Here is a 25,310-nt window from a genome sequence, read left to right as displayed (position 1 = left end):
ATAATCGTTCCCGCAGCTTATATTTTTCTGCTCTCTACAAGCTGTTCACTGCCAACTGTCTTCCGCACTTTTCTCGTGCAATAATTTCCTTTGATCAAGGGGAGGTTATGAATTGACCTCAAAATCACGCTTATTCGATGGGTCATCGCTCCAACTGTCACATTGTCATTTCTACATGTTCTAGATCCTGGGGGAAATTGGGAGGATAGTACCGAGTTATTCGTGAGTGTGTGTGTGCTTGAGGGGAGGAGGGTATACTGCTCTGTGCTATAACTTCCTATCCAAAGTCTTAGAGCGATGGAACTTCATCCACAATGACGGATGTTCGCTCGTAATGCTGATGTGACAGCGATGTAGGAATCCCTCCAACTTCACGTACCGTAACCGGTTTGCAGCTTACAACTATCTCAATAAACAGTTATCTCGAAATGGTATCTATCGTCTCGTCGGCAAAAGATCCCATCAACTACAACACTGCTATTGCAACATTCGGTTGATTTGCCTCCAGTGGGTGAAAAAAAAAGAGAAGTCAACAATCCCGCCTCTGAATACCTTGAACTCTTCGCCTGTAGAACTCTTGGCACCCGAACGAAGAATGGAGAAGATGAAAAAAAGACAAGAACAAAAATGATTTGTAAAGAGAAGATGAAAACGATGAAGGATGATGAAACAAATGACAAGAAAGAACAAGAAGATATAGGAAAAATAAGAAGTAGAACAAAATGAAACTGAGAACCATAAGAGAGGAAAAAAGGAAAAGATGGAAAGAATCGAAAGACGGCGACGATGAACGAAGTGAAGATATAGTGAGAAGATAGAAGAAGAAAAAAGTGAGAGAAAGAGAGAAGACGGATGTTTCCTTGGATTTGCGTATGCCCCCGAACAAGTTATGTTCTTTCTAATCACGGATTAATCTTGCTAAATATGTTCTCCTCTGAGATATTTGTCCAACTTATCATGAAATCAATCTTCCTGCACCTAAATAGACGCTTCCAGATGCAAGTCGCGAGCTAAAATAAGTTACTAAAAAGGTTACAAAATCTCAACTGACATAGCAACTGCCAGATTCCATATTTGGAGTTAGCTTACACTCGTTTGAAGGAGCGCTGTACACACAACCTTGCCTTGCATATACCTAAAGGTCACGGTCTCGTTTCATAAGTTTAACACCTCAAGGAAGATGGAGGGGGGGGGGGGGGAGTAGTTGTACTGTGACGCATGCTTACTTCCCTTTTACTGTGCTAGTCATAAATGTCACTTCCAATTAGTGTCCATGGTTTCTACTCTCATGTCTACATCCGAACTACGAGAAACCGCAGCAGGCCCTGTGTCATGTCTGCTCATAAACTCTTATTGATCTGGATTTTTGCCAACTTTGCGTCTTCCAGAGTTTTCGAGTATGACTAAACCGCGATCCTTTACCTCTCACAAACTATACGCACAGGTGAGAATCGCACAAGGACACTCACGTACACACACGTACAGAAGCCACACGAATATTTGTATTCCTTCCCGAAACATTCCAACTTTCACCACCCTTCCACCTTGTCCGTTTCGTCTGTCCGTTGAAACAATTTCATCAACCAAAACTATAAAAGCTCAAAATGTGTCTTGTCCGATGCTTGAAAAGGGAATAAAAGAACAAAACAAGGAGAAATATAGCGCTTAGAGATAGACAATTAAAATCAGAAAGATGGATGGGAGGAGAGAAACAAAGACGGGCAGTGCTCGTAACACGCCATGAAGTTCGCCGGCAGTGCTTGCTAATATCTCCCGCAGTTTTCCTGACCCTCACTTCAGAGAGTAAAATAAAGTGGCACAAGAAGTCACACTATGCAAAAGCAGATGAATTTGCATGTTTTCTCCATAATCCTCCCATATCACTATGCAGAAACAGCGACAAAACTTGTTATAATTTTCTAGTATCTCAAATGATTACTGTATGTGTATTATTGAATATGACAAGGCTTTTTGACGCCTGCAAGATGAGAGAATGATCCTGAATCATTTGAAATGAGGTTCATGAGCCTATCATTTGATTTTGTAAACTTGCTGTCCAAACACATCCAGAGTAATGACGTCGAAATACGATATTCTGTATGGAGTGACTTTCCTGTTAGATCACTCATGACTTGAGGCTTTGCGATCATAACTAGCAAGAGCAGGAAAAAGGAATGAAAGAAGCCTCCAAGAAATCAATAAAGGTCCGAAAAAATTAAGTAGAAACAAACAAGTCCACATTTCCCCATTTCCTTCTCCTCCTTCTCTCTCTCTCCTAAAGAAACAAAAAAAAAAAGAAACAAAAAAAAAACCCACAACAACTTCAAACAATGAACATACCTCTTCTCAGCAGGGAAAAAATGCCATGCAAGAAACATGTAGAGATTGTATTTGAGTTTTTGTACTATTACTTCTGTCAGCCTGATTTATTTGTGCTCTCTCTGCATAATAAACTGATGATTTCCAAGAAACAGATAAATATGAAATTGCAAGAGTTTAATTAGTACTGAAATATATTGTAGTGCTGACGAACTGGTTAAAGATGAGAGTGCATTATTGAAGAGTGTAAAGCATATGCTAATGTAAAATTTCTACCTGAACACAAAAAACAATTGAAAAGGATTTCACACGTGAACGTCTATGCATTGTTTGTTGTGCATAGTCTTACCATGTATACAATTACAACACATCGACAGACATAAAGGAACAATGTATCATTTTCTTTACCCTGGACTTGAAAACATAATCTCGACGTTCGTTTGCAGCCTTTGAAGATTCAACCGCGATACGATACTATTTCAGTTACATGCACATAGAGGATAACGCGAGATTATCACCATGAAGCCAATGTTTTTCGGATCCTCTCATACGTCTTAATTTGATTATCTCTGTCCTCAGAAATTAATTTTAGAGTTCAGCAGGAACTTCATAGGAAGCATCTCCCTCACTAGATTTGGCCTCATCCGCCTTTGCGGATAATTTTTGGAATTCTCTTTCCACCCCTCGATCAAGTTCATTATAGTCATTTCCTCCGTTTGACGTTTCGCCTTCACTGTCGTCTGCTCTGTCAGAATTGCTCCCGAGTAAGGGTTGCACCCTGAGATAATCGTTCTGCCCCGTTGGGGGCGCTTGACCGTTTTGAACGGCGAGTCGCGGTAGCAGTTTGCTATACTCGTTGCCGTTGCAGCGATCGCCTTCTTGCGGGAAAACACGTTTTTCGGATCGGTCCAGACGATCATAACTGGAGTCCATCTCTTCTGCAGTCGGGCCCGATATCAACGGCGCTTCATTACCGGAAGTTGTGTGACTATCTTCATAACCATCACCCTTGATGAAAGCTTCACCATTGTCGTTGTTGTTCGTTTGATTGGCATTTTGTACTTTCCATGAGTCACTTTTACTGACTGGCTGTTCTAATCGAAAGTAATAGTTGCTCTCCTTTTCGTTGCTGCTTTCCCGTTTGTTCTGTTTTAGTTGTGCTCCAATTTTGACCTCATCGTATGGGTTATCGTTCATTTCCTGTGCTGTCGGACCCACGTACTTGTTTTTGTCGCCCTTACTCCCTCGAACACTTGGATCAATTTTGAAGTAGTAACCGCCGCTCCCACTCTCTGTTGACTCCAGCAAATCATCCTGGGTGGGGATGTTACCAGACGTCGGAGACTTTGCGCCAAGCCCTTCGTAGTGATGAGGAAGCGAGTGGCCTCTTAGTCCCATGTACTGCTCTTCCGATTTAGCGATACGCTGGTCTATTGCTTTCGCCTGCGCTGGAGTCAGGGAGGGGTTCTCGTACGGGTGGTCACTTTTATCTGCAAAGATCAGACGTAATCACACGTTACAGCTAATTGTGAAGTGTATAGGAACCAGGGATGACAGCTTTCAATTTTGATGTGTCTCCACACCTTCAAATTGACTATTGTGAGTGTATATGCTTATATACAAAGAAAAACAACGTAAACACTACGATAGAATATTCAGCAAAATCGGATACTCGTATTATAAGAGAGTAACTTATTATTTATTTATTTTTTTTAGTTTTACACGTCTAAATGCAAATTGACGACGGAGGCATAGGCTCTTTAAATATAACTTGCACAACCTCGCATTTTGTACACAAAAATAACACATGCCGCAAAATAATATTCTGTAAAATTAATAGCTGTAAACGTGTAACCCTCTTAAACAAATCGCTGCTAGATGATTACAAGACTGCAAATAGTGAATTGGGTGATAACATCTTATACTTTTGATTTCATGTAAAAATGGGATAAGCCTAGTTATTAAGATTTGCGCACAGATACGGGAGACTTGTGAGTCGATGGATTCGTCAGGAACGGAAAATGCACCATGCAAAGACAGGTATATTCTTCAAAATGATAAGCCCGTTCGCTTTCTCACTATCAACATTTTTGCGTCTACCTTTACGCCGAGTCTGTCTGAGTCAATTGCATCTGGTTGACGTCTTTTCTATGATGAATAGATGAATTAGTTCCATCGCAGAGTGCTTGCCTTCCTCATACTTTCGTGAAAGGGAAAATACTTTCATACTTCAATAAAAGATGTTCGCTGACTCTTACGAGTCCCCACAATTTCCTATTTGGGGCAAACTCACCTGACCGCAACGTGCTGGACTGACGTGCTATCATCTGTTTGATCTCGCCACTCCTAAAAAGATAGAAACACAAACAAATAAACAAACAAACCCGGGATAACAATCACACTCCTAAAAACGAAAATCCGAAACGCAGTTTGTAATGCCCAAATATATTTTTGAAATTACCGCAAGAAAAACGAGAACAAATGCTTTTGTCGTCTACTATAGAGCACACGTGCATTTCGTTTCGGTTGAAATCCGTGTAATACAAAAAAAAAAAAAAAACAAAAACCAGAAGAGGGAATATTTTGTATAATTTGAAGAAGCACCGACATTTTCTAGTACACCCTGTATACAATACCTATCATTTCACTCGCGTGTTGTGTGTATTTCGATATACAAGAGCACTGTAGGCCAATATACTTTTGGACAGATAGCCACATACTGTACTGTAAGAATTGCGGCACAACAACTATCATATTTTGTCATTTGATGTAGCGAGCCAAAAAGACTCACAACTCCACGGAAAGGACATGTGACAAAGTTGTGCTTGTGGACGAGCGTTGAGCCGCTAGAGTGTGAACATAATCGTCTTTTGGAATGCTACATAGATAGTTGATTGGTGGGGTACAAATACTATCCACGATCTCTCAATACCCAACAACATTCTCCTGCCCTCCTCCCCTTCACCGATTTCCTTCGATCCATCCGTGAAAATCTCTCAAGTATAATCGCGAAACCTTTGAGTACAAATTCGAACTAGCTCTTGACGTTAATGAATACAGTAAAATGAGATGAGCAGGATGGTGGCATAAGAAAACGGGACTGGAAATGAGAAAGTGATTGAATTTAACAGGTTGAAAAACTTTATCAGAAAATTATATTGCTCGTAACGGCATGATATGCAAATTAACTGAAGTAAGGGTGTAATTATGACTTAACAAAGCTATCGAAAAATCATAATTTTTGTTGATGATGTAGCAACTGTATGATATCAAAATGACTGGAAACAGCAAACCAAAAAAGAAAAAAAAATGGATGCGAAGGATACAATTTTTATTAAATGAATAAAATGTGTATGGATCAATGGTAAACTTACTACATGTTGCCTTATAATCACCTCATTTCATAGCAATAATGAGTGGTTTATAATCATTGTTTTATGAAAACTTTGACTAATTTGATCGCTGAAATTGCTGTCATTTTGCTGTTTGTCTCTACTCATTAAAGCCATTGTGAAGTGGTACGTAATTGCATCATGTTGCAGGGACACCGACAATTTGATTGAAGTACATCTCCACAAGTCCTATGATTTGACACTGCAGTTAAGATATGTGCCCATGTTTTCACCCCGATTTTTAAAAATGATATTTGAAAAAAAAAAACTTTTTTTTCTTGATATTTGCCAGCAATTTTTAGACACATCCCTGAATATGAGTTAAAGCAATGATTCTGTCTCAAGCAGTATCTCACTCTCTGACGTGGGAACTTTCCGACTGCCTCTTCCGCCACCATAAGCAGCATAGCGCCGCTCCAAGAACGATTCCAAAGAGGAGGAGACATCCTATGGTTGCCCCGGCAACCATCCCGCCGCTTGGACCTCCGGTAGACGTGTCGTCATCGCTTACAACAGCTGAGGGCGCTGTAAGTTAAATCACACAGAAAATGTAGTGGGGGATGGAGGGGAAGAGAAAACATACCGTCCTGAGTGCGTTCGTGTGCCAAAATGTTCTTCGCACACATGAACAGAAACGAACGAACATACAAACAAACAGACAAACACATTGAACAAAGCATGCACATTTATTGCCAAAAGCATTTGTCAGACAAATGGCACTTCAAGCTCACTTGATATCGGATGGTCGTCTGCTAACATTTCACCCAGTTCAGGCAGTGGGGAATCGTCCCACGTACATCTACTTAGAAATTGAATTGAAACATCGCATTGTTAATTGTTGAAACACTGTTAATGGGGTTCATGATGAGAGTGTGCAATGACAGAAAAGCTACATTTTCCACCTTTTGAAGGACTAAGGCAGACAATGGCAAGATCTTCTGTTCTTTTTGTTTTCTATGCCACTTCAATGACGGGAAAGTCATGAGACCAAAATGACGGTCAATACATCGTGTCAGTACTCTATCATAAACACTATGCGTCACAGAGGCAAGGAGTCAGCCACGCCAGTAAGAAAATTGCACATTTGGTGATTTAAAAAAAAAAAAATCTTGAGATACTAGTAAATTACGCATTGTATAGACCAGCATTGGATTAGTCGATCGGGATGAGCTGTGTATCGCATCGTCCTGAGCGCGCCTCTGTAACACTGTTGTGGTGGTCACGTGGCGTTAGAGTACACCAGACGTAGGAGTTTTACGTAGGTGTTTCATTGATCAGCGCGCCATTTTTAGGATAGTGCTCATTCTCTAGATAATGTTTGGGATAATGTTCCAGTTGACAATTTCGAGATGGTAGAGATAGGTGACAAATTGCAGCATAACTGCTTTACCCTGATTGGACATTGTCTCGGGTAAGCGAAGCCTAACGTATTGTTTGTTGCTGTGCCGCGGATGCCTGCGCTCTCATAAAAGATATTCATATACATCTATGATATCTATCTATCTATCTATCTACCTATCTATCTATCTACCTATCCATCTATCTATCTATCTATCTATCTATCTATCTATCTACCTATCCATCTATCTATCTATCTATCTATCTACCTATCCATCTATCTACCTATCTATCTATCTATCTACCTATCTGTCTATCTATCTATCTATCTATCTACCTATCTGTCTATCCATCTATCTATCTATCTATCTATCTATCTATCTATCTATCTATCTACCTACCTACCTACCTATCTATCTATCTATCTATCTATCTATCTACCTATCCATCTATCTATCTATCTATCTATCTATCTATCTATCTATCTATTTATCTATCTATCTATCTATCTATCTATCTATCTATCTATCTATCTATCTATCTGTCTATCTATCTATCTAAGCATTATAGTCTCGTTCTCATTACTGTGTTAGGATGATAGTATACAATACCTTCGGGCTCGTCTTCCGACATGCTGCTCATTGTACCAGCCATAGCAAACGTGTATTAAATTTCTTTGAATCGTTGAGAATCGGCGGCAAATCTGAATAAATTGAAACAGAAAAAAAAATAAACACATGCACGCGCCCGCGCGCGCGCGCACACACAAACATATATATATGTATATGTATATATATATATATATATATATATATATATATATATACATATATATACATAAATATACATATACACACAAATACAACGTTGCAACAATGATGATCATGGCAGAAAAGCTGATATCGGAGAACATTGAACAAGAACACGGAAGTCGCACTAATCAGCAGTTGCGACTTGTGTACAATAATTATTATTGTGGATGTGATGGCATATCCATGGAACAACTAGCTCCATATCATGACATTTGCCCTTTTGTTCTGAGCTGCTCAGGCAATTAATGACACCACTTCCCTTTCGACATAATATAGGCAAGTATAGGCCCTATAACTATTTACAATACATGTATATGAAAGGATACGATGTGGTAGCGTATTATGACTACTATTATAGTCATGATATATCATGTTTTTTGTAAAGAATTTCGTGGGCGTAAAATCGAAAAGTACAAGGTGCGTAACACATGCCTATCATTCATCAACAGAGACATTTCAAATGTGATAAAGATGATAATACTAGATAAACAGACATTACTGCCACTCTGGGAGCTGACCTAGAAAGACGAAGTTTACTGATAACTATGAGGAACACCTTCAGAATATCACTGGACTGCATAAAGGATCGTATTATCAACTATTGCTCCCAGTCCTATAACATTATGTATTCAAGTTTGAACATTGGTATTAACTTGTTTTCCTTTAATCAAACTACTTTCTTGATAAGACGCCAAAGTAATAAAACTCTACTTTAAGCTGAGATTTCCGCTGATCAAAACTTTATTCTTGATCAGTGTTTCCTGATGGTGTATTTTACATTGCGTTCATGAAATGCCGAGACTTCCTCTTGCATTTATCTTCTTTTAAACACTACATCTATTTTTTTTTTTATATAAGGGCTTTTTACCGTTGCAAGAAAATTTCGTTGGCAAAACGTAACAAACAGTGTGAAGTGAACATACATCTTCTACTTTATAAACCTCCCCCCCCCCCCCCCGCGTGAATACGAAAGAGTAATTCTCGGTTCTCGTTTAGTATGTTTTCCTCGATAATATTCATTATTATAATGAATAGTATCGAGGAAAACATACTAAACGAGAACCGAGCGGATAGACTGAGCTACATCAGCAAGTAAAATCTCGAAAATAAGGCATAGAAAATAAAAAGAACAGAAGATCTTGCCGTTTGTCTTAGATAACCAGTCAAAACTCTGAAATGTATCTTACGGTTAATGACGTGGTGTCATAATCATAATCCAGATTAACACTGGAAGGCCACGAGACTTTCCCTTTAATAACATGTTCATAGGGGTCGGGAAAAGTGGGAAGGCTGTGAAATGAGTGGCAACTTTATTATCATTTTTCATTCAAGAATCTTGTTGGAAATTCCGTAGATTCCATTTTGAACAGTGGAAGACGCACACAGACAGGTACATGTGCGACGTCCTTGACAATACAATACACTATGATAAACACGGATTCGGACAAAAAGAAAATGGACTTTGTTCCCTTGAACCTGATGGGATGTTTGCTTTCGAATTTATCCTTTTCACTTTAAAAGCTGTATCATCTACACCTGTATAAAACACGAACATCATGCAGAAGTGTACTTCCTGTTTATATGAATATTTTATTTCAACGTGCATGAAATCTGGTTTCTGTTTTCACAATATGAACTGTATGAACTGGCCGGAAATACAGTGTTATGGTATTTCCTGCTCGCTATACAACACTGTGAATAGCTGTATAGCACCGCGATTCTCTTTTCATAGGTATTTAGAGGAAAGATTCAAAGCAAAAGCACTTCACTTGAACGCAAAATTTCACTAAACAGAAATTATAAATATTTAATGCTTCCATTGTGTGTACTATGAATTTTGTATACTCCTGAAAGTGAGAGACTTGCTATAGGTAAAATCGAAACCTGCAAGGTAATTCAGTTATTATGCACACATAGAATTTGCGACATTGCCTTTGAACCAGGAAACGAGAAACTTTTGCAGTAATTACAGATCTACATGATTATGAACAATATCCATTTCCTTAATGGTATATCATTACTAGCATCGATGACCGTTACGATCCCATCTTAATGTAGAACATCAATTTATCTTTTTTTCCTAAAATCTATCACTGGTCGCATGATTTCTAAGTCATCTAAATGGGTATAACTCGTGCCGGATTAGTGTATGGATCATATCATAATTATCATAAGTACTGTCCTAAATAGTTGAAAAAGACGTATAGGCCTATACACACACACACACACACACACACTCATATATATATATATATATATATATATATATATATATATATATATACATATATATATATATATCTATATATATATGGGTTAAGGTAATTGCTTCGGTTGGGAAGAAGATTGAAAACGTACGTCAGTTGTATGAGAATTTATATGGAAATTTTCCTACTTTTCTCTTACTGTCTTATATCCTTTCCATTATTCCTGATCAGAGTGGTGAAAAATAAACCAATTTCTTCTGCTCTCTGCACGTAGATTACACGTCACCCCAATAGGTTCTCTATATGAATAATTCATGTAGAAAACCTATTGGGGATTTTACTGATTATTAGTAAATTCTTCTACGAAATCCTGTTCCCATAACCAGCCATTATTATAGCAACGTTCCTGACCCAAGAGTTAGGGGTTTCTACAATTGAAATCTATACCAAACGTGCCAGTTAGTCCCACGCACAATAGAAGAAATGTACAAAATGAGAGTATTTTCGCCCTGTTTTATGACAAATATGAATCATGGTTATTGCTGTAGTATTCCAACGCATGCAGAGGCGAGAATACCCTACATTTTCTATAATTTTAGCATGGCGTGTAAGAGGAACTCTTTGGATAAAAATCCAGATTGTTGTCTCGTGTTAAAACTACCAGTCCAAGCACAGAGATGGCCTGAGAAAGTAACAGGCACATGCAGGCCTATACTGTTATATTCCACGGGATTCAACTGTGTATGTGCATTATAACCACCGTACGTGTAAAGGCCCATATATAATCCTATTCTTAAACTCGTCAATTAGTCCATGAAACCATGACAACTGCAAACAGGATTAACGGTACGTAGTTAGAGGATGGAGCTATCAAACAGTACACTTACCCGCACCTAAAAACGGAGAACTTGGCTCCTGGGAAGGGAACGAGTAGGTGGGACCAGCCAGTGTTTTCAATCGTTCCAGTTTGCAGAGCTCAATACCTCTATAAGCTCACCATGTCTTTATTACTCGCACAGGTCTATATCTTAAGCGCGATTTGCATGCGCTGTGAAGAGTAGAAATTCGTGGGCAAACAATATGCGCTGGTTGCTCTCAGTCTAGGTACCAGCAGAATTGGGAAATACAGACAGCTCTTTGTAAAAACGAGAAAACAACACCTGTTCACATCGCAGCTTGTTGAGAGACCTAAAAGCGTATGACCTGACAGCAGGTACAGAGCAGAGAACTGTTTCGTCCCACACCTCCCTGTTCGGTCACACGCCAGTGCTCTATTCAATAACGTCTATTGTGCTTCCGTACTCAATGCCATTAAAAACCTTTGCAGTTACTTAATGACGTCCTACGCGTATATTTTTTTCCCCAAAGCAGAAAGAAAAGGCTATTCACAAAAGGCATTCCTCTTACCTGGAAAAAAACAAGTGTGAAGTAGCAAACCACTTCGACCTGGACTGAAGTTGTTTCGAACTATTATCTGGTTTTGCATCCTCAAATTCTTCAAGGTTAGCAGCCCACTCATCAATTGGGTGGGGATTGTGCGTGTTGACTATGAGTGCTGATGATGCATTGATGTGTGTATGTGTGTGTGAGTGGGTGAGTGTGCGTGTGTGTGCATCTGTTTATATCCATATTAATGAGATATGGTAATGATCAACATGTAATTTCCTTGCACTTTGTACAAAGACTCTTGATTTTGTGTGAATAAGGCACTAAATGATCATTGTTTGTAATGATTCATCACAAGAAGAGCCGCACAATATCTTGTGTGTAAGTATTGATTCCGTTTAAAACTGCTAAATGGGATTGCGAGTGACTTACTGTGTATGAACAACACCTCGAGCTTGGTACATATACTCTACTGTCTGAATCTAGAACAATCTAGAACAAGCAGGTAGGAAGTCCTCCGGATAAGCTCCTTGGCCAATCTTACATTATAAATCATTGAATTTGCTGCCATTAATATTGCCGAATCAAAATATTGCTGACATCCAAATCTTTATCAGTGTCATCAGGACCAAATATTGTCATTGCCATTGTCATCGTCAACAAATTACCATGGCATTACATTTACTATGGATTGTAATATTAATGACAACAATTACTTTTAACACGGATAACGCCTATAGCTTTTACTGTCAGTTTCATAATGTCAAATTTTTCTACCTTAGGAACATTTTGAATAGAAACCCTTTCAAAAATTGTATTAGGGCGGATTCTCTTCACTAGATCTTCATTACTAGACTCTTTGACCTTTGTTCTTACAGTTATCGAACTTGTATTCACAGCATTCGTACGCAGTCAGGTCGCCAAACTTTTTTGATTGTATTGGGCAATGCCTTGGTCATCAGTATCACCACCACAGCTTTCATTACCATGGTCATCATTGTATTTCTCCCCTCCTCCTCCTCCTCCTCCTCATCATCATCATAATCATCATTGGAGGCACAATCATTTTGCGATTCTCTTCTCCTCACCATCATCACCACCTTCTTCTTCACTCACTCATCATCATCATCATCATTGGAGACACAATCATGTTACAATTCTCTCCTCCTCCTCTTCCCCCTCAAATCATGATCAACGGATACACAATTATCTTACAATCTCTTCTTCATCTTCACTCATCATCATCATCATCATCATCATCATCATCATCATCATCATTGGAGACACAATCATGTTACAATTCTCTCCTCCTCCTCCTCAAAATCATGATCAACGGATACATAATTATCTTACAAATCTCTTCTTCCTCCTCCTCATCATCATCACTGAAGACATAGTCCTCCTCCTCTCCTCCTCATCTTCCTCCTCCTTATTATGATCATTATCGTAAAAAGTGACACTATCCTCATTTATATCATCACCATTTCAATACTTTTCTCCTTCCTATACATCACGACCTTCTCATAATCACACGAATTCCATAGCACTGGAATATTTTTTCCATAGGTATTATTACAGACGTCATTACTGTCGTTATCGTAATCATTCTCCTGGTCCGCTTCCCTCACCCTTTATCATCGTCATCATCATCATCGTCGTCGTCGTCGTCGTCCTCTATCATAATGTCGTCACTGAACATATTGCCGACATCGGCGACAAGCAGTTGTCATCATCCCCTGGGTGCCTGTGTACGTCAGTACAATGCAATTCATGACAATGGCTGAAACCAATGCAAAGGGCCATAACCGTCCTTAATCCTACGTCTTTTGCACCGTTTTCTTTATTCATAAACCCTAATCCTAGAGGAGTGTGGATTCCTTACACATTTCAAAACATTCATCAGCTTTACTATAGAAAAAAAACCCTCTTGTTTTGATGAAGATCTCTGTAATTTGCATGTACCATCTTTTGTTTATTTCATTTCGTTTTCTGAATCTGAGTCAGGCTTGCAAAAGAGACGTATGCCTCTTTTGCAAGCCTGACTCAGATTCAGAAAACGAAATGAAATGCACTTTGAAGCACGAATAAAATTATTTCACACTTTTATCTATTTTGGTACTTCACGTGAAGTTGTTGAAAAATTGATGCTTTAGATAAAATCAGTTAGATAACAAATATAAGTCAAAATTAATGTGATAATTACAACTTTGACACACCTTTCATTTCTCAAAAGAAAACCAGAGGTCTTAGTATTACTCAGTTTTCTAGGCACTGAGCAGAAGGTATCACTAGGAGAAAAAAAATCGAGCTGAACCCTACACCGCAGAACGTGTCTAAATTAACTTTGACATTTCCTAGGCCAACCTAAACTATTCCACTCGCCAAATTTTGCAATTTTCATGTTCAAGAAAATCGTAATCTTTCTGAAGATCCAATGGCAAGGTCGCCCTGAGCGGTTTTAATTGTGATGAGTCAAGATAATGGATTTGCACACTAAATCGAAAGAATGAAAAAATGCACTTGTTTTGTGAATCTACAGATCGTCTGAATTGAAGGAAGTAAGTGCAGTTTGTAAAGATATTTCTCCTCGTCAACGACTTCTAATTATCTCTTATAATGAAGCTAGCATTCCACGTGCATGCATTAGTGTGTATGTCTATGATGCCAACGGTATCTTCGGTTTGGGAAAATGATGGGGCGCGGTGAGGTACATTTTATGGACAGCAGGGCCTATTTGTATGAGACGTGTTAGGCTTCTCTGAAGTGATTCCTCTTCCCATGATGTAATCATGACGTAGACATTGCACGGATGAGGATATTCACTGATTACCAAGTTTTCTTCCAGACAAAGTATTGATATAATTCCGATAACTCTATACGGTGGAGGCATGAGCCAAAGGGGTCACAAATAAGACTGAGGAGGATAAGTCATTGGTACGTGATAGTGTAAATGAAATGGTTACAGTTTTTAATTCTATTGGTTTGTTATTCCGAAGATTCGTTGATTCAAAAAAGTAAGTAGGTTTGTTGATCCGAAACGAAAATAAGGTGCGTTATTATTAAGGTTTCGGATGTGGTTCGTTTATCGTAAAGTGGAAAAAAAAATCAATATCCCGAAGCTTCATTAGAACGCACCTTCTTTTTATTTTGGGATTAACGCACATTATTTCCTTTACGGAATTACAAAACTTCGGAATAATGCCACGAAATGTTGGAATTACCGAACACTTTTTCCCCATTTTTTGACTTTGCATGTTTCGGCATAACGATCCTCGTACCTTCGAAAAAAATGAATCTCACATCTCTCTCTCTCTCTCTCTCTCTTTTTTAAATTGGTCTTTTGGGCCTGTTGTTGCCATCATGTTATGATGAAAGGTTGTCCTAGATTGCCAAATTGTAAACTATAATTGAATACTTAATAAGCTGTATGCATATACAAAATAATAAAGGTAAGTTCTCACATCAAACTGATTAAAATGAATTATTGTTAAATCTGTCCATGTTTGGAGCTAAAGGAAATATGTTGGTAGGAAGTGAGTTCTACAGCCGAGTCGTCCTTGGAAGGCTGATGGAGATCATCTATGGATAAAAGAACCTTCGGAATAATGAACATCGCCCAGTGAAACAGTAGTCAGCATCTGCCTGATCTTCCTTCTGAACTGATTTTCTCATTGCCTCAACACACGTGGTATTAGATAATGTCCACGGCATCTTGAGATAGTGGCCTTAATCGGACAATACTTTTTCTTTATTGTGCGGTCCTTCAAAGATCAAAATTCTGCAACATCAGGATAGGACATCATATTGCAGGGCACACATTGAACCAAGCTAACATTTAGAACATGTATTATGTCTTTATCTTTGGCACTATACCTTTTACAACAGAATCACTTCTGTCTTTTTATTCTCCTTGAAAACAAAATAACGTGCATCTAAAGGAGAGCAGGGATTCCTTCCATTGCTAAGCTGAAGCTTCCACCTTGAAGGATATAAGCCGAAATTCGAATGAGTGTTGCTTTGGTTGCAACTGATAAATGCAGTTCTTTCCACTACTGGAGAGTATGAGAGTAAATTGATGTAATCTTTGAATTACGTTCGCCGATTTCCCGATGGCTTATAAGATGGCTGATATTTTACTATACTGTTCTCTAGTCTACTGCATCAGTCGTAAAAAGTTAATCGTACAATGACTGATCAGAATTCAATGGCAGCATGGAGAGTGAGAAAAGCCTTTTCGGATCTGAACGGCGAATGTTGTACAATGCTCATTATGTACAAGTTCATGTATATAAGATTACGAGAGAGAGAGAGAGAGAGAGAGAGAGAGAGAGAGAGCGAGCGGGAGAGAGGGAGGGAGAGGGAGGGAGAGAGAAGAGATAGATTCACTCCAGCCATTGAGGCCGAAGTTCAAAATGATGTGCCATACAGCTAGATACGCGTGAAGTGTCATGTGCTATAGTCCCGCCCTATTGATTTTTCTCATTCAGACAAATGTGACAACATGATCAAACAAGGCTTGTGCACATACAGCTTACAGCAATGTAGTCCTGTTTACGACAGTCACTTGAAGTCTGCTCTAATAATATCTCTATACTTGAAACATGACGTTTTCAGCTGACTTCAGTCTCAACACTGAAAGAGAGAATTTGTGCAACATTTTGCACTAACGAATCTCAATCAAAACGGATTAAATTACCAGCCTATTATAAGTAATTGATTATGGCGTTTCACTGTCAGATCTGCGAGGACTGGTTAGATCAGGTTAAATCTCTGGCGTGTGGGCATTTGTTCTGTGAGAAATGCATTGGTGATCGGGATCAATTCGACGACTGTTTAACTTGTCCTGTGTGCCATCGCAAAACCGTGTTGTGGGGGAGCGGAACGTCGATCCTGAGATCGAATATCCTGCTGGATGAGATAATCTCTTCCATGAGACGTTCTCAGACTCATCGAGTCTCTTCCACATCAGATCCTGACCTTCCCGGAGGATGTCATTCACGAGCAGAAGCCAAATTCTTCTGCCTGCAGTGTCTCGAGATGGTGTGTGACGCCTGCTTCGAACTCCACTTCGACCACCTCCTCGATGTGAAGAACACGAAGACATTGGTTGAAACAAGGAGAAACATGATTCAGTGTTTGATTGAACGGATTGATGCAGCTATCAGCGCATCAATCGTGCCTCCGCTTAAAAGCAACCGTCAGCTCAGTGGGGAATTTTCTTTGCTTCTCAATGACAGCGCGACATTAGATGATTTACCATTTGCAGATGTAAATGGCAACCGACGTATTATTGAAACTGGATCTGACCGCGAAGTTCAACATCTCAAAGAAGCTATGAGACTGGGAAATGACTTACTGAAGATGGGAAGTAACGAAGAGATTATCTTTTTACAGGACCCTTGGTGTTCAGTTGTCAATAAACTCCTTGATTCTAGAAGCCTGCTGGGCACCAACATAATGCAAGTCAATCTTTGTGATTCTACAGGTAATACAATCAATGTCATCTAGGCATACCACTTAAACTATTTCGGTTTCGAAACATTTAGTATTATACTTCACGTAGAATTTTCTTACTACTACTTACCTGTTGACAAGTAAACGACTTCAAGTTTCACGTGAGCATGATTATGACTCGATACTATCACAACTCGACCAGGAGAGTGATTAATGACATTACCAAAAGCACCCATATCAAATCATAAAATAATTAGAATACGATTCTAGGACATCAGTATGCCGATTGCCAGCAACTAACACAGGTAATCACTGCTGTCAGTATTATATGACATCAGAGTACCGGTCTCATTACAGGGCACGATGTATCTGCCACTTACGACGCGTTGGCCACAGATGTTCCTGAAGAGGCTGTCCCTTGCGAGGATTTGAGGGTTGAATCTGTGCCCGTTCAAGACAAAGATATCATTGATCCAGCGAGTGAGCATAATCTTACTCAAGACACACCTCCAGCACGAGATGAATTGGTAATGTCCACGCACTTGTTTTTTTTTTTTTTAATATTATTTAGCATAGGTATAGGTATAATAAACTAATGCCAAATTCCTTATTATAATATGGTTACTTTGATCTCATCCATCCCCCCTCATATACCATAGTCATTTACTTCTCATTAAAAAGAGAACCTAATAATTCCTTTGTGGTATGATTCTTTCCTGGCAAGAATGTGTTATTGGTGAAAGAAAATTATTAGCTAATATGGGGATATGACGAAAGGCGAAACTTGAGTGCAAAGTACATTAAAATCCCCAAAATGTGTTAAGCTGCCTAATGAGCGCATATAAAACAACAATAACCAACGGTTAAATCCTATAAAGGGAATTATATCCATCAGTTAGAAAACATTAGTAAACTGAAATAGAGTTAACTGAGGAAACATCATCTCTTTATATTACCTGCGAAAGGTAAGCAGCACCATAGCAAGTCAATGTATGTATGTCGGATAAATTTTCAAATTCATGAAATTCTTCCGTCGAGGTGTTTTCATTGCAACTGATTGACAGATTGCCCTACATCGACGTAAATATACAAAGCACTGAATTGATTAGTGTTTAGTAGTAGCCATGATAAAAAAAAAAAATCATGGGCGTACATACTCAAATCCTGCTCGAGTATGTACTCCCATGATTTTCTATCATGGCTACTACTAAACACTGATCAATTCGGTGCTTATTTACGTCGATGTAGGGCAATCTGTCAATCAATCGGATAATGTGTTGGGGTAAATGAGAATGGGAAGGGAACGGGAGGGGACAAGGTGAGACGGGGGGAGGGGGAGTGAGAAGGTGACAGAAATGCTGAGGCATGAGAGACATGGACGGATAGACAAAGACGTGCCTGTTATTATCAACCAGCTTTGGCAAAGAAATCTTCCACCAAGATGTCTTGTAGATGATGCCCTCGTGCCGTACGCCATAACAAAGACATATAATTAAACTCCTGAACTCCTAACTAATCTTTATGAAGAAAAAAAAAATGATGTGATTGTTATAACATCGGTTTTGGGTGTGTTTTTTTTTTGTGTGTGTGTGTGTTAGAGATGACGAGGCAGTTCCTATGTCATTGAATTTCTTAATGAATGAATGAATGGCCAAGATTCTTGGTCCAAAAAGAATACGGGCCAACCTCATGACAGGGTTCCTAGTAGAAAGAAATAGATAGGTAGACAGAAAGACGAATAGATAAATATTATTTAAGATTTTATATATATATATATATATATATATATATATATATATATATATATATAATATATATATTCAGATATGTATATATATGCTGGGTAAATGATGTGCTACAGAATATGACAATATGACAATATCTCTACTTTATCTCTACAATATCTCTACTTTCATTAACAACAAATAGAAATATTGAATTATTGTATTATGAGTTGAACAACATTTTCTCTTTTTTGATAGGCTGGTGGAGTTCAGAATAAAATACAGTACGTATCAAAAAAAAAAAAAGGTAATCCAACTTTGGAGGGCTACTATTTTCTAATTATCAGCTATGGAGAGCTCAATGTTGGTTGTATGGAAAGGGGAACTTTTTTTTTTCTTTCCATTGATACTAAATTATATTTACAAACGTCATACATGACTGAGAAAATGAACTTTGAAGACAATGATGAATTGCACTTTTTCCAATTTTGCGTGCTAATGTGAAGGAACAATACATGTCTCACTGCATGGATGAGATCTGTCAATGAAAGTGCTCAAATCATGCCAGCCTTTACGACTGCAGATTTGTGTTTAGGGTTTCTTCTAACCTTTTTATGGTTCATAACCTTCAACATGGCCACGTTGTCGATAACTTGGTCCTTTTCATAAACACTAAACCATTATCCATATTTCTCTCTTCGTATTCAAGACATGGTTTGTCACTGGGAGCTATGTGTTGAATATGAACAGAGAAAAATGGACTGTGAGTGCTGGACTTTGTGGGAGCGACCAAGTTATCGAACAGACGGCAATGTTAAAATGTTATGGACCATAAAATGTTAGCGTCATGTGTTTCTTTCACAATAACGCGCAAAGTTGGAAAAAGTGCAATTTGTCATTGTTGTCTTTAAAGTTCATGTCCTGACATTTGTCGGCATAATTAGGCATCAATGGAAAGAGGAAGAGTTGCCCTTTCTATACAACGAACATAGAGCTCTCCATAGCTGAAAATTATGAAATAGTAGCCCTCCAAATTTGGATTACATTTTTTGATACGCACTGTATTGAAAGGTGGGGTGCTGAGAATCGCAAGGGGTAATCATTTGAGATACGTGTACATATCGGTCATATGTTTTGCTGAATAAGGCCCAGCAGAAAATCACTTGCAAATAACAAGCAACTTATTTCTTGCCACCTAGAAGGAAGTAGAACCTTGGCAAATCTTAACTTGTTGCCGTTCAGATATAATTTCGATGAGGTATTGTTTTAGTACAAAGCACGGGATGTAATTGGTGAGCATTTGGTCTTGTTTACTAGAGGTTCTGAGTTCGATTCTTGTCTATTGCACCCAAAAGTAGGAATAGCTAGCTTCCTCGGGTAATGATAACTGACGGTCACTTGGGGAAAAATGCTTATGCTGAAAGAAAAAAAAATACGCTAAGGATAAGTTATGTGTTTACGTCATTTGTAATCATTATCATTTCCTTCACTGTCCTTATATCGTACTACTGTTTCGTTACATTATTTTTCCGTACCAGTCCAAGACAAAGGAATTGAATTAGATACTAGCTTCCGAATGACTAAATCTACCATTCTTATATCTTCCAGGTTGACGTAGGCAAAAACTACGAAAGTACCTCTCCAGATGGAGCATTTAGTCAAAAATCATCCCCGCTATTACTGAGTTCAGTGGAGACGCACAAGTCAGTTGATACTCTGTCTCCTACTGCCTTTTCAAGGAGCAAAGCGCCAAGTCCATCCACAAACTTCGCATCCGAAGATAAAAGCGGGCTCCATCAACTTATCGCCTCATCTGAGCCATCAATGATACCGTCACTCGAACTGGGAAGCGAGACTTCTTCTGCACCAATAATATCACTCACAATGCAGAAAGTTGATTTTGTCAGTCAGGAAGAAGATATACATCGGCCACCGTCAGACAGGTCTTCATCTCCGTGTCAAAGTAATACCAATGTTCAAGATGCCGAAAGGTCTAGTGATTCTGGTACCGGGATACAGGACAATATTCCAAGAGACCATGACATAAAATCACACATTCCGGTTAGTTTGTCTCAGAATTTCTTCCCGAGATGTTTTCAGACCGTTAAACAGCAGCGCATAAATCATGTGTCATTTCGTCCAGGTAGAGGTTTGGGATTGTGTGACTCTGAGCCCAAGACAATGAGGAGCAAAACGAATGTGAGCAAGGACAGCAACAATTTAGAAACAGGAGAAGGTCTCAAAAGTGAAAATCCTTCTGCTAATGGCAACTCTGATGACGCGAAGGTGCAAACTTCCAAAACTGCGCTCCCTCTTGAGAATGGGGGAACTTCACTTGCACTTGCGCCAACTGCTCCGAAAACTACCGTGTGTCATACCAATTTCTACCATTGTACGACGAACCATAACAGTGGCTTTAACCAACCCCCCATTCCTCAACACACTGCACTCACTCCCCCAATTATAAGGGAAGACCAAAATGAAGAAACGAAGGAAACCAAACAGTCTCCTATACGCTCATCAGAAACCATAATACCTAAGTCCAAAGTCCAAAGCCAGTCCAAAGAAGGTGTTGCGCCCAGAAAGCCCCCTTTGCCTCCGAAACCTGTGTCGACTTCCCAAACCAAAGAACATAGGACATCTAACCAAGATGCTACCAACCGACCTCCCTTGCCTCCTAAACCCTTGTTTACATCCCCAACCAAATTGAGAGGTCAATCCAAAGGAAACTCTACGTATAGACCGTCCTTGCTTCCAAAACCTATCGTCACTCCCAAAACAAAATGGGAAAATCAGCTGAAAGGACACGCTGCAAAAGGACTTCCTTTACCTCCTCAATCTGTCTCTGCATACACATTTCCACCGAAAATTAAAGATCATTCCAAAGGTGGACAAGCAATAACACGACCTCCAGTGCATAAAAAACCTGCGCTCATATCCCAAACAAAGCTTGGAGGAAACACTATCAAAAGGCCTCCGTTGCTCCTAAAAGATTCAAAATTACCAACTCCCCCTGTTCCTCCTAAGCCAAAATGGAAGCCCCATGTTAGAGCATCACCACCCGTCGCTCCGAAGCCGCATGACCAGACTCATCCAGAGATGACCGAAATAGGAGGCACTACCAAAAGGTCCCCATTTCTTCTTAAACGTGAGCTTACATCCCCAACGAAAAGTGGAGGTCGTTCCGACGGTTGGGACCCTACAAAACGGCCTTCTAAGCCCGTGGTTTCATCCGAAACAATTGGAAGTCAGTCCAAAGGAACAGACGGTACCAAAGGACCTTCTGTGTCTGAGAAATATGTGCTGCCATCCCACAAGAAACATTCTAAATTTTCTCAGGAGGATTTGCCTGCTAAATCAAGCCAAGAGCAGAATGTGGGGGAGTCCAGTCATTGTGCCGGTGCGTTCAACGGCTGTAGTACAAAGGCAGGAAATCGATCGAAGTCACCACCCCCGGTCGCCCCAAAGACATCAAGGGCCTTTCAGTCTACACAAAACGCAAATACAACATCGAAAACATCTCATTTAGCTAGCCCCAGCCGTCGTGTAGATTCCGGTAATCGTAATAGGCCTGGACAGTCTCCTGCAATGAAGTCACATAGGACTTTCCAGCCGCAATCCAGGGAGTCAAAATCGCCAGTGCCACTTGTCAATACGGAACCATGTAAGAAACCACTCACAATCCGTGTCAAAGATTCAAAATTGGTAGTAACCCCTGTTCCTCCTAAGCCGAAATTGAAAACCAATAACATGGTGTCAAAATCAGCATCACCACCCGCCATTCCAAAACCGCGTGACGAGACTCGACCAAACACACCGAGAGAAGCTTGGCTGCTGGACAAGCAGAAGCGTCCCGTTACGCCAGCATTCATATCTCACAAATGCGAGGCACATACTTCGTCTACGTTGGCACTTCCTTCCATTCGGAAGAGGATAGAACTGTACAGTGCTCCACCATCAGATGATACTAAACCTGTGCAAAGGCAGCTCAAACGCCCCCCGCAGATGTTCAACTCTGGAAAAATAATTGCTGAGCCGCATGCCTGTTGAAAATTGTAGGTACTGACGTAAAATCACTTTATCAAAAGACTGAAGCGACAAATTTTTGTATCACCAACAGAGACCATGAATTAACTTACTGAACAGGTATGGGACAGGTTTTTCGTCCTGTTGAGGAAAGATTTCGTCTGTTGCGAGAATCGTGAGCAGGCGTCATTCACCAAAAATCGCTCACAAGTTCTTTTTATTAACCCACGAGAACTTGGCAGGAAATGTGAGTTTTAGAGGGGAAATCCAGTCCAAATATTAGTTAGTCTGACAAAAAAGAGTAAAATTATGCGAGTTCAACGGTAAAAATTCGAATAAAATCGGATGAAAAATAACGAAGTTATATTTTGAAGTTTTGCTAATTTCTGCAAAACAGGTCTTGTGCAGGGAATATGAATACGTGATATGACTAACTTATATTTGGATTTGATTTCCCTTTTGAATGTTTCTAACTTCATATGCCAAACATTTTTTCAAAGGCATGATTTTTCTTAGATATACTTGCATATACTTAGATGCTCTCCATAGTTCTTCTCTTGATATGTTCTCACCTGGTGTTCTTATATACAGTTCGACCTCGATTGTTCGACCTCGATTATCCGGCCTCCTTTTATCCGGAAATCTATATTATCCGGACGCGTGCACGCAGTGAAGGACTTTTTTTTTTTCATCCAAAAATTGAGAAAAAATAGTGACTTTCATGGATCTATTTCACTAATTTCATAAGATGTGCATGACAGGTTTCTCAATATCTAAGGAGGTAAAACATGTGTGATTTTCACATAAAGATATACTTTATTTTTGTGAAGAAGGGACTACAATTTTGCGCAGGCTAGCAATGATTACACCACCGCTACCTGCCTAGCTGCCAGTGCACTGGGACGGCAGCTTGGACGGCAGCTATATACATTAACATTGTGTCTCCCATATCCGGCCAATTCGCATTTCCGGATGAGCGACGGTCCCGACATGGCCGGATAATCGAGGTCGAACTGTACCTTGTGCAACTTTAAAATTACTTTACCACTAAGTCACAGGTTTTATATCCTACAACAGATCTCGCATCTCTGAGCATATAGATATGTAAGTCATTTCTATAAGTATTCAAGTAAACATGAAACGAAAGGCATCGGACAAATCAAAATTCTCCGTGTTTATTCCAGCCTTACTGAATTGAGGCTGTGTTTTGAATACAATTAGCTCCTCCAGCAGTTATTATCCAGCCTTTAATCTTGCTATCTTTCACTTGTGAGAGATTTCAGACCAGTTATGCAAGAAGACAATAAATTACTCAAACTGTTTGCGATTAGAATGCGGTATGTAATCTCTATCATTATAACAATGTCATCATGGCGATACTATGAGATGAGTGTTTATTCGAAATCAATCGTATTTTTTTTCTTCTAATCATTCAAACCATTCATGTCACGCTCCCCTGTACTGTTCTGTTCTTGTATACATTATGTTCTTTACCCGATATCTAAACTCAGGAATGCAAGTGAACATAACAGATTCGATGAACATTATTTTACTAGAGGATGAAAATTCAATCAGTCCAACAAGAATGGCATGATAATGGTAAACAAACTTGGACAAAAGACAGATAATTATCCTATCCGTGAACGATTGTATAATAACATGTACTTAACGACATACTTCTTCGCCATCTTAGATATTGACATAAACAAAGAGGTAACAACAAATATTCGTCCAGTGTGAAAAAAAGGTCACGCAAAAGTACTGAATCAAATACAATCAAATAATTATCTTTACTGAAGTAGAAAGGAAAGTCTTTATGTCTACTTCTATCTCTACACAAATATATCATAACAATATATTATAATCAAATCAAGAGTTTGCTCGAAATTCATTTGACATACGCTCTTCAATAAACATAACAAATGCAACTTCTTTGTGTCATGTAAGAAATTCTTTGATGTGCCCGATATATTTTCTTCGTGGCAGATTATGAGCAAAGGCGTTCAGGTTTGAAAATCCTGCTTTGTTATTCAGTGTCTTATAATTGTAGAATTTTTCATTGCGACTTCGATTATTCAGTATACGACTAATCTGGTATCCGACTTCTCTATCGATCTATTTCGTCAGTAAATATATATATATATATATATATATATATATATATAGATAGATATATATATGTGTGTGTGTGCGTGCGTGCGTATGTACACCAGAATTGGTAACAACGGCATCATTGCATCTTTTGCTTGCAAAATTCAGGGTTTTTTTTTGTATTTACCGTTGGAAAAAAATGTGAATCGGGCATGAATATTTCTTTATTGATTATCAATATCGATAAGTAGAAACAAAGAGGGAACTTATCGTTCAGCACGAATGACTTTCTTTGTAGGAGTATTAAACTCTTTGTGATTGAGGGCGTGTACCAGAATGCCTGTATTGCGATTATCTACTTTCTTTCGGGGTTTTTTTTTCCCGAATGTTTATGCAGTTCAAAGTCCATGATCACCTATCCTTCTACATCGTATTCTGTCATCATACTCCAAACCAATCAGAATTTGCAGACTTCGTCCTTTAGGCGTAAGGACCAGGAGTCAGCTACTTCTTCAACATGAGACAGTGCCTGCTCCACCAAATAACTGTTCACAGCACTGA

At 39.1% G+C, this 25,310-nt stretch overlaps 1 protein-coding gene across 1 annotated transcript; it reads right to left on the bottom strand.

Annotated features, from left to right (window-relative positions):
* Positions 1-2,907: 2,907 nt before the first annotated feature.
* LOC140227423 (uncharacterized) lies at positions 2,908-7,682 on the bottom strand. The gene is made up of 4 exons (XM_072307828.1): positions 7,661-7,682; positions 6,068-6,236; positions 4,613-4,665; positions 2,908-3,809 (listed from the first exon to the last, which is right to left on the bottom strand). The coding sequence occupies exons 1-4, from the start codon at positions 7,680-7,682 to the stop codon at positions 2,908-2,910; spliced, it is 1,146 nt and encodes a 381-aa protein (XP_072163929.1).
* Between the last annotated feature and the right edge of the window lie 17,628 nt (positions 7,683-25,310).

The sequence above is a fragment of the Diadema setosum genome, chromosome 4 (assembly GCF_964275005.1).
Source record: "Diadema setosum chromosome 4, eeDiaSeto1, whole genome shotgun sequence".
Classification (NCBI taxonomy): domain Eukaryota; kingdom Metazoa; phylum Echinodermata; class Echinoidea; order Diadematoida; family Diadematidae; genus Diadema; species Diadema setosum.
This window is presented reverse-complemented; position numbering and strand designations above follow the sequence as displayed.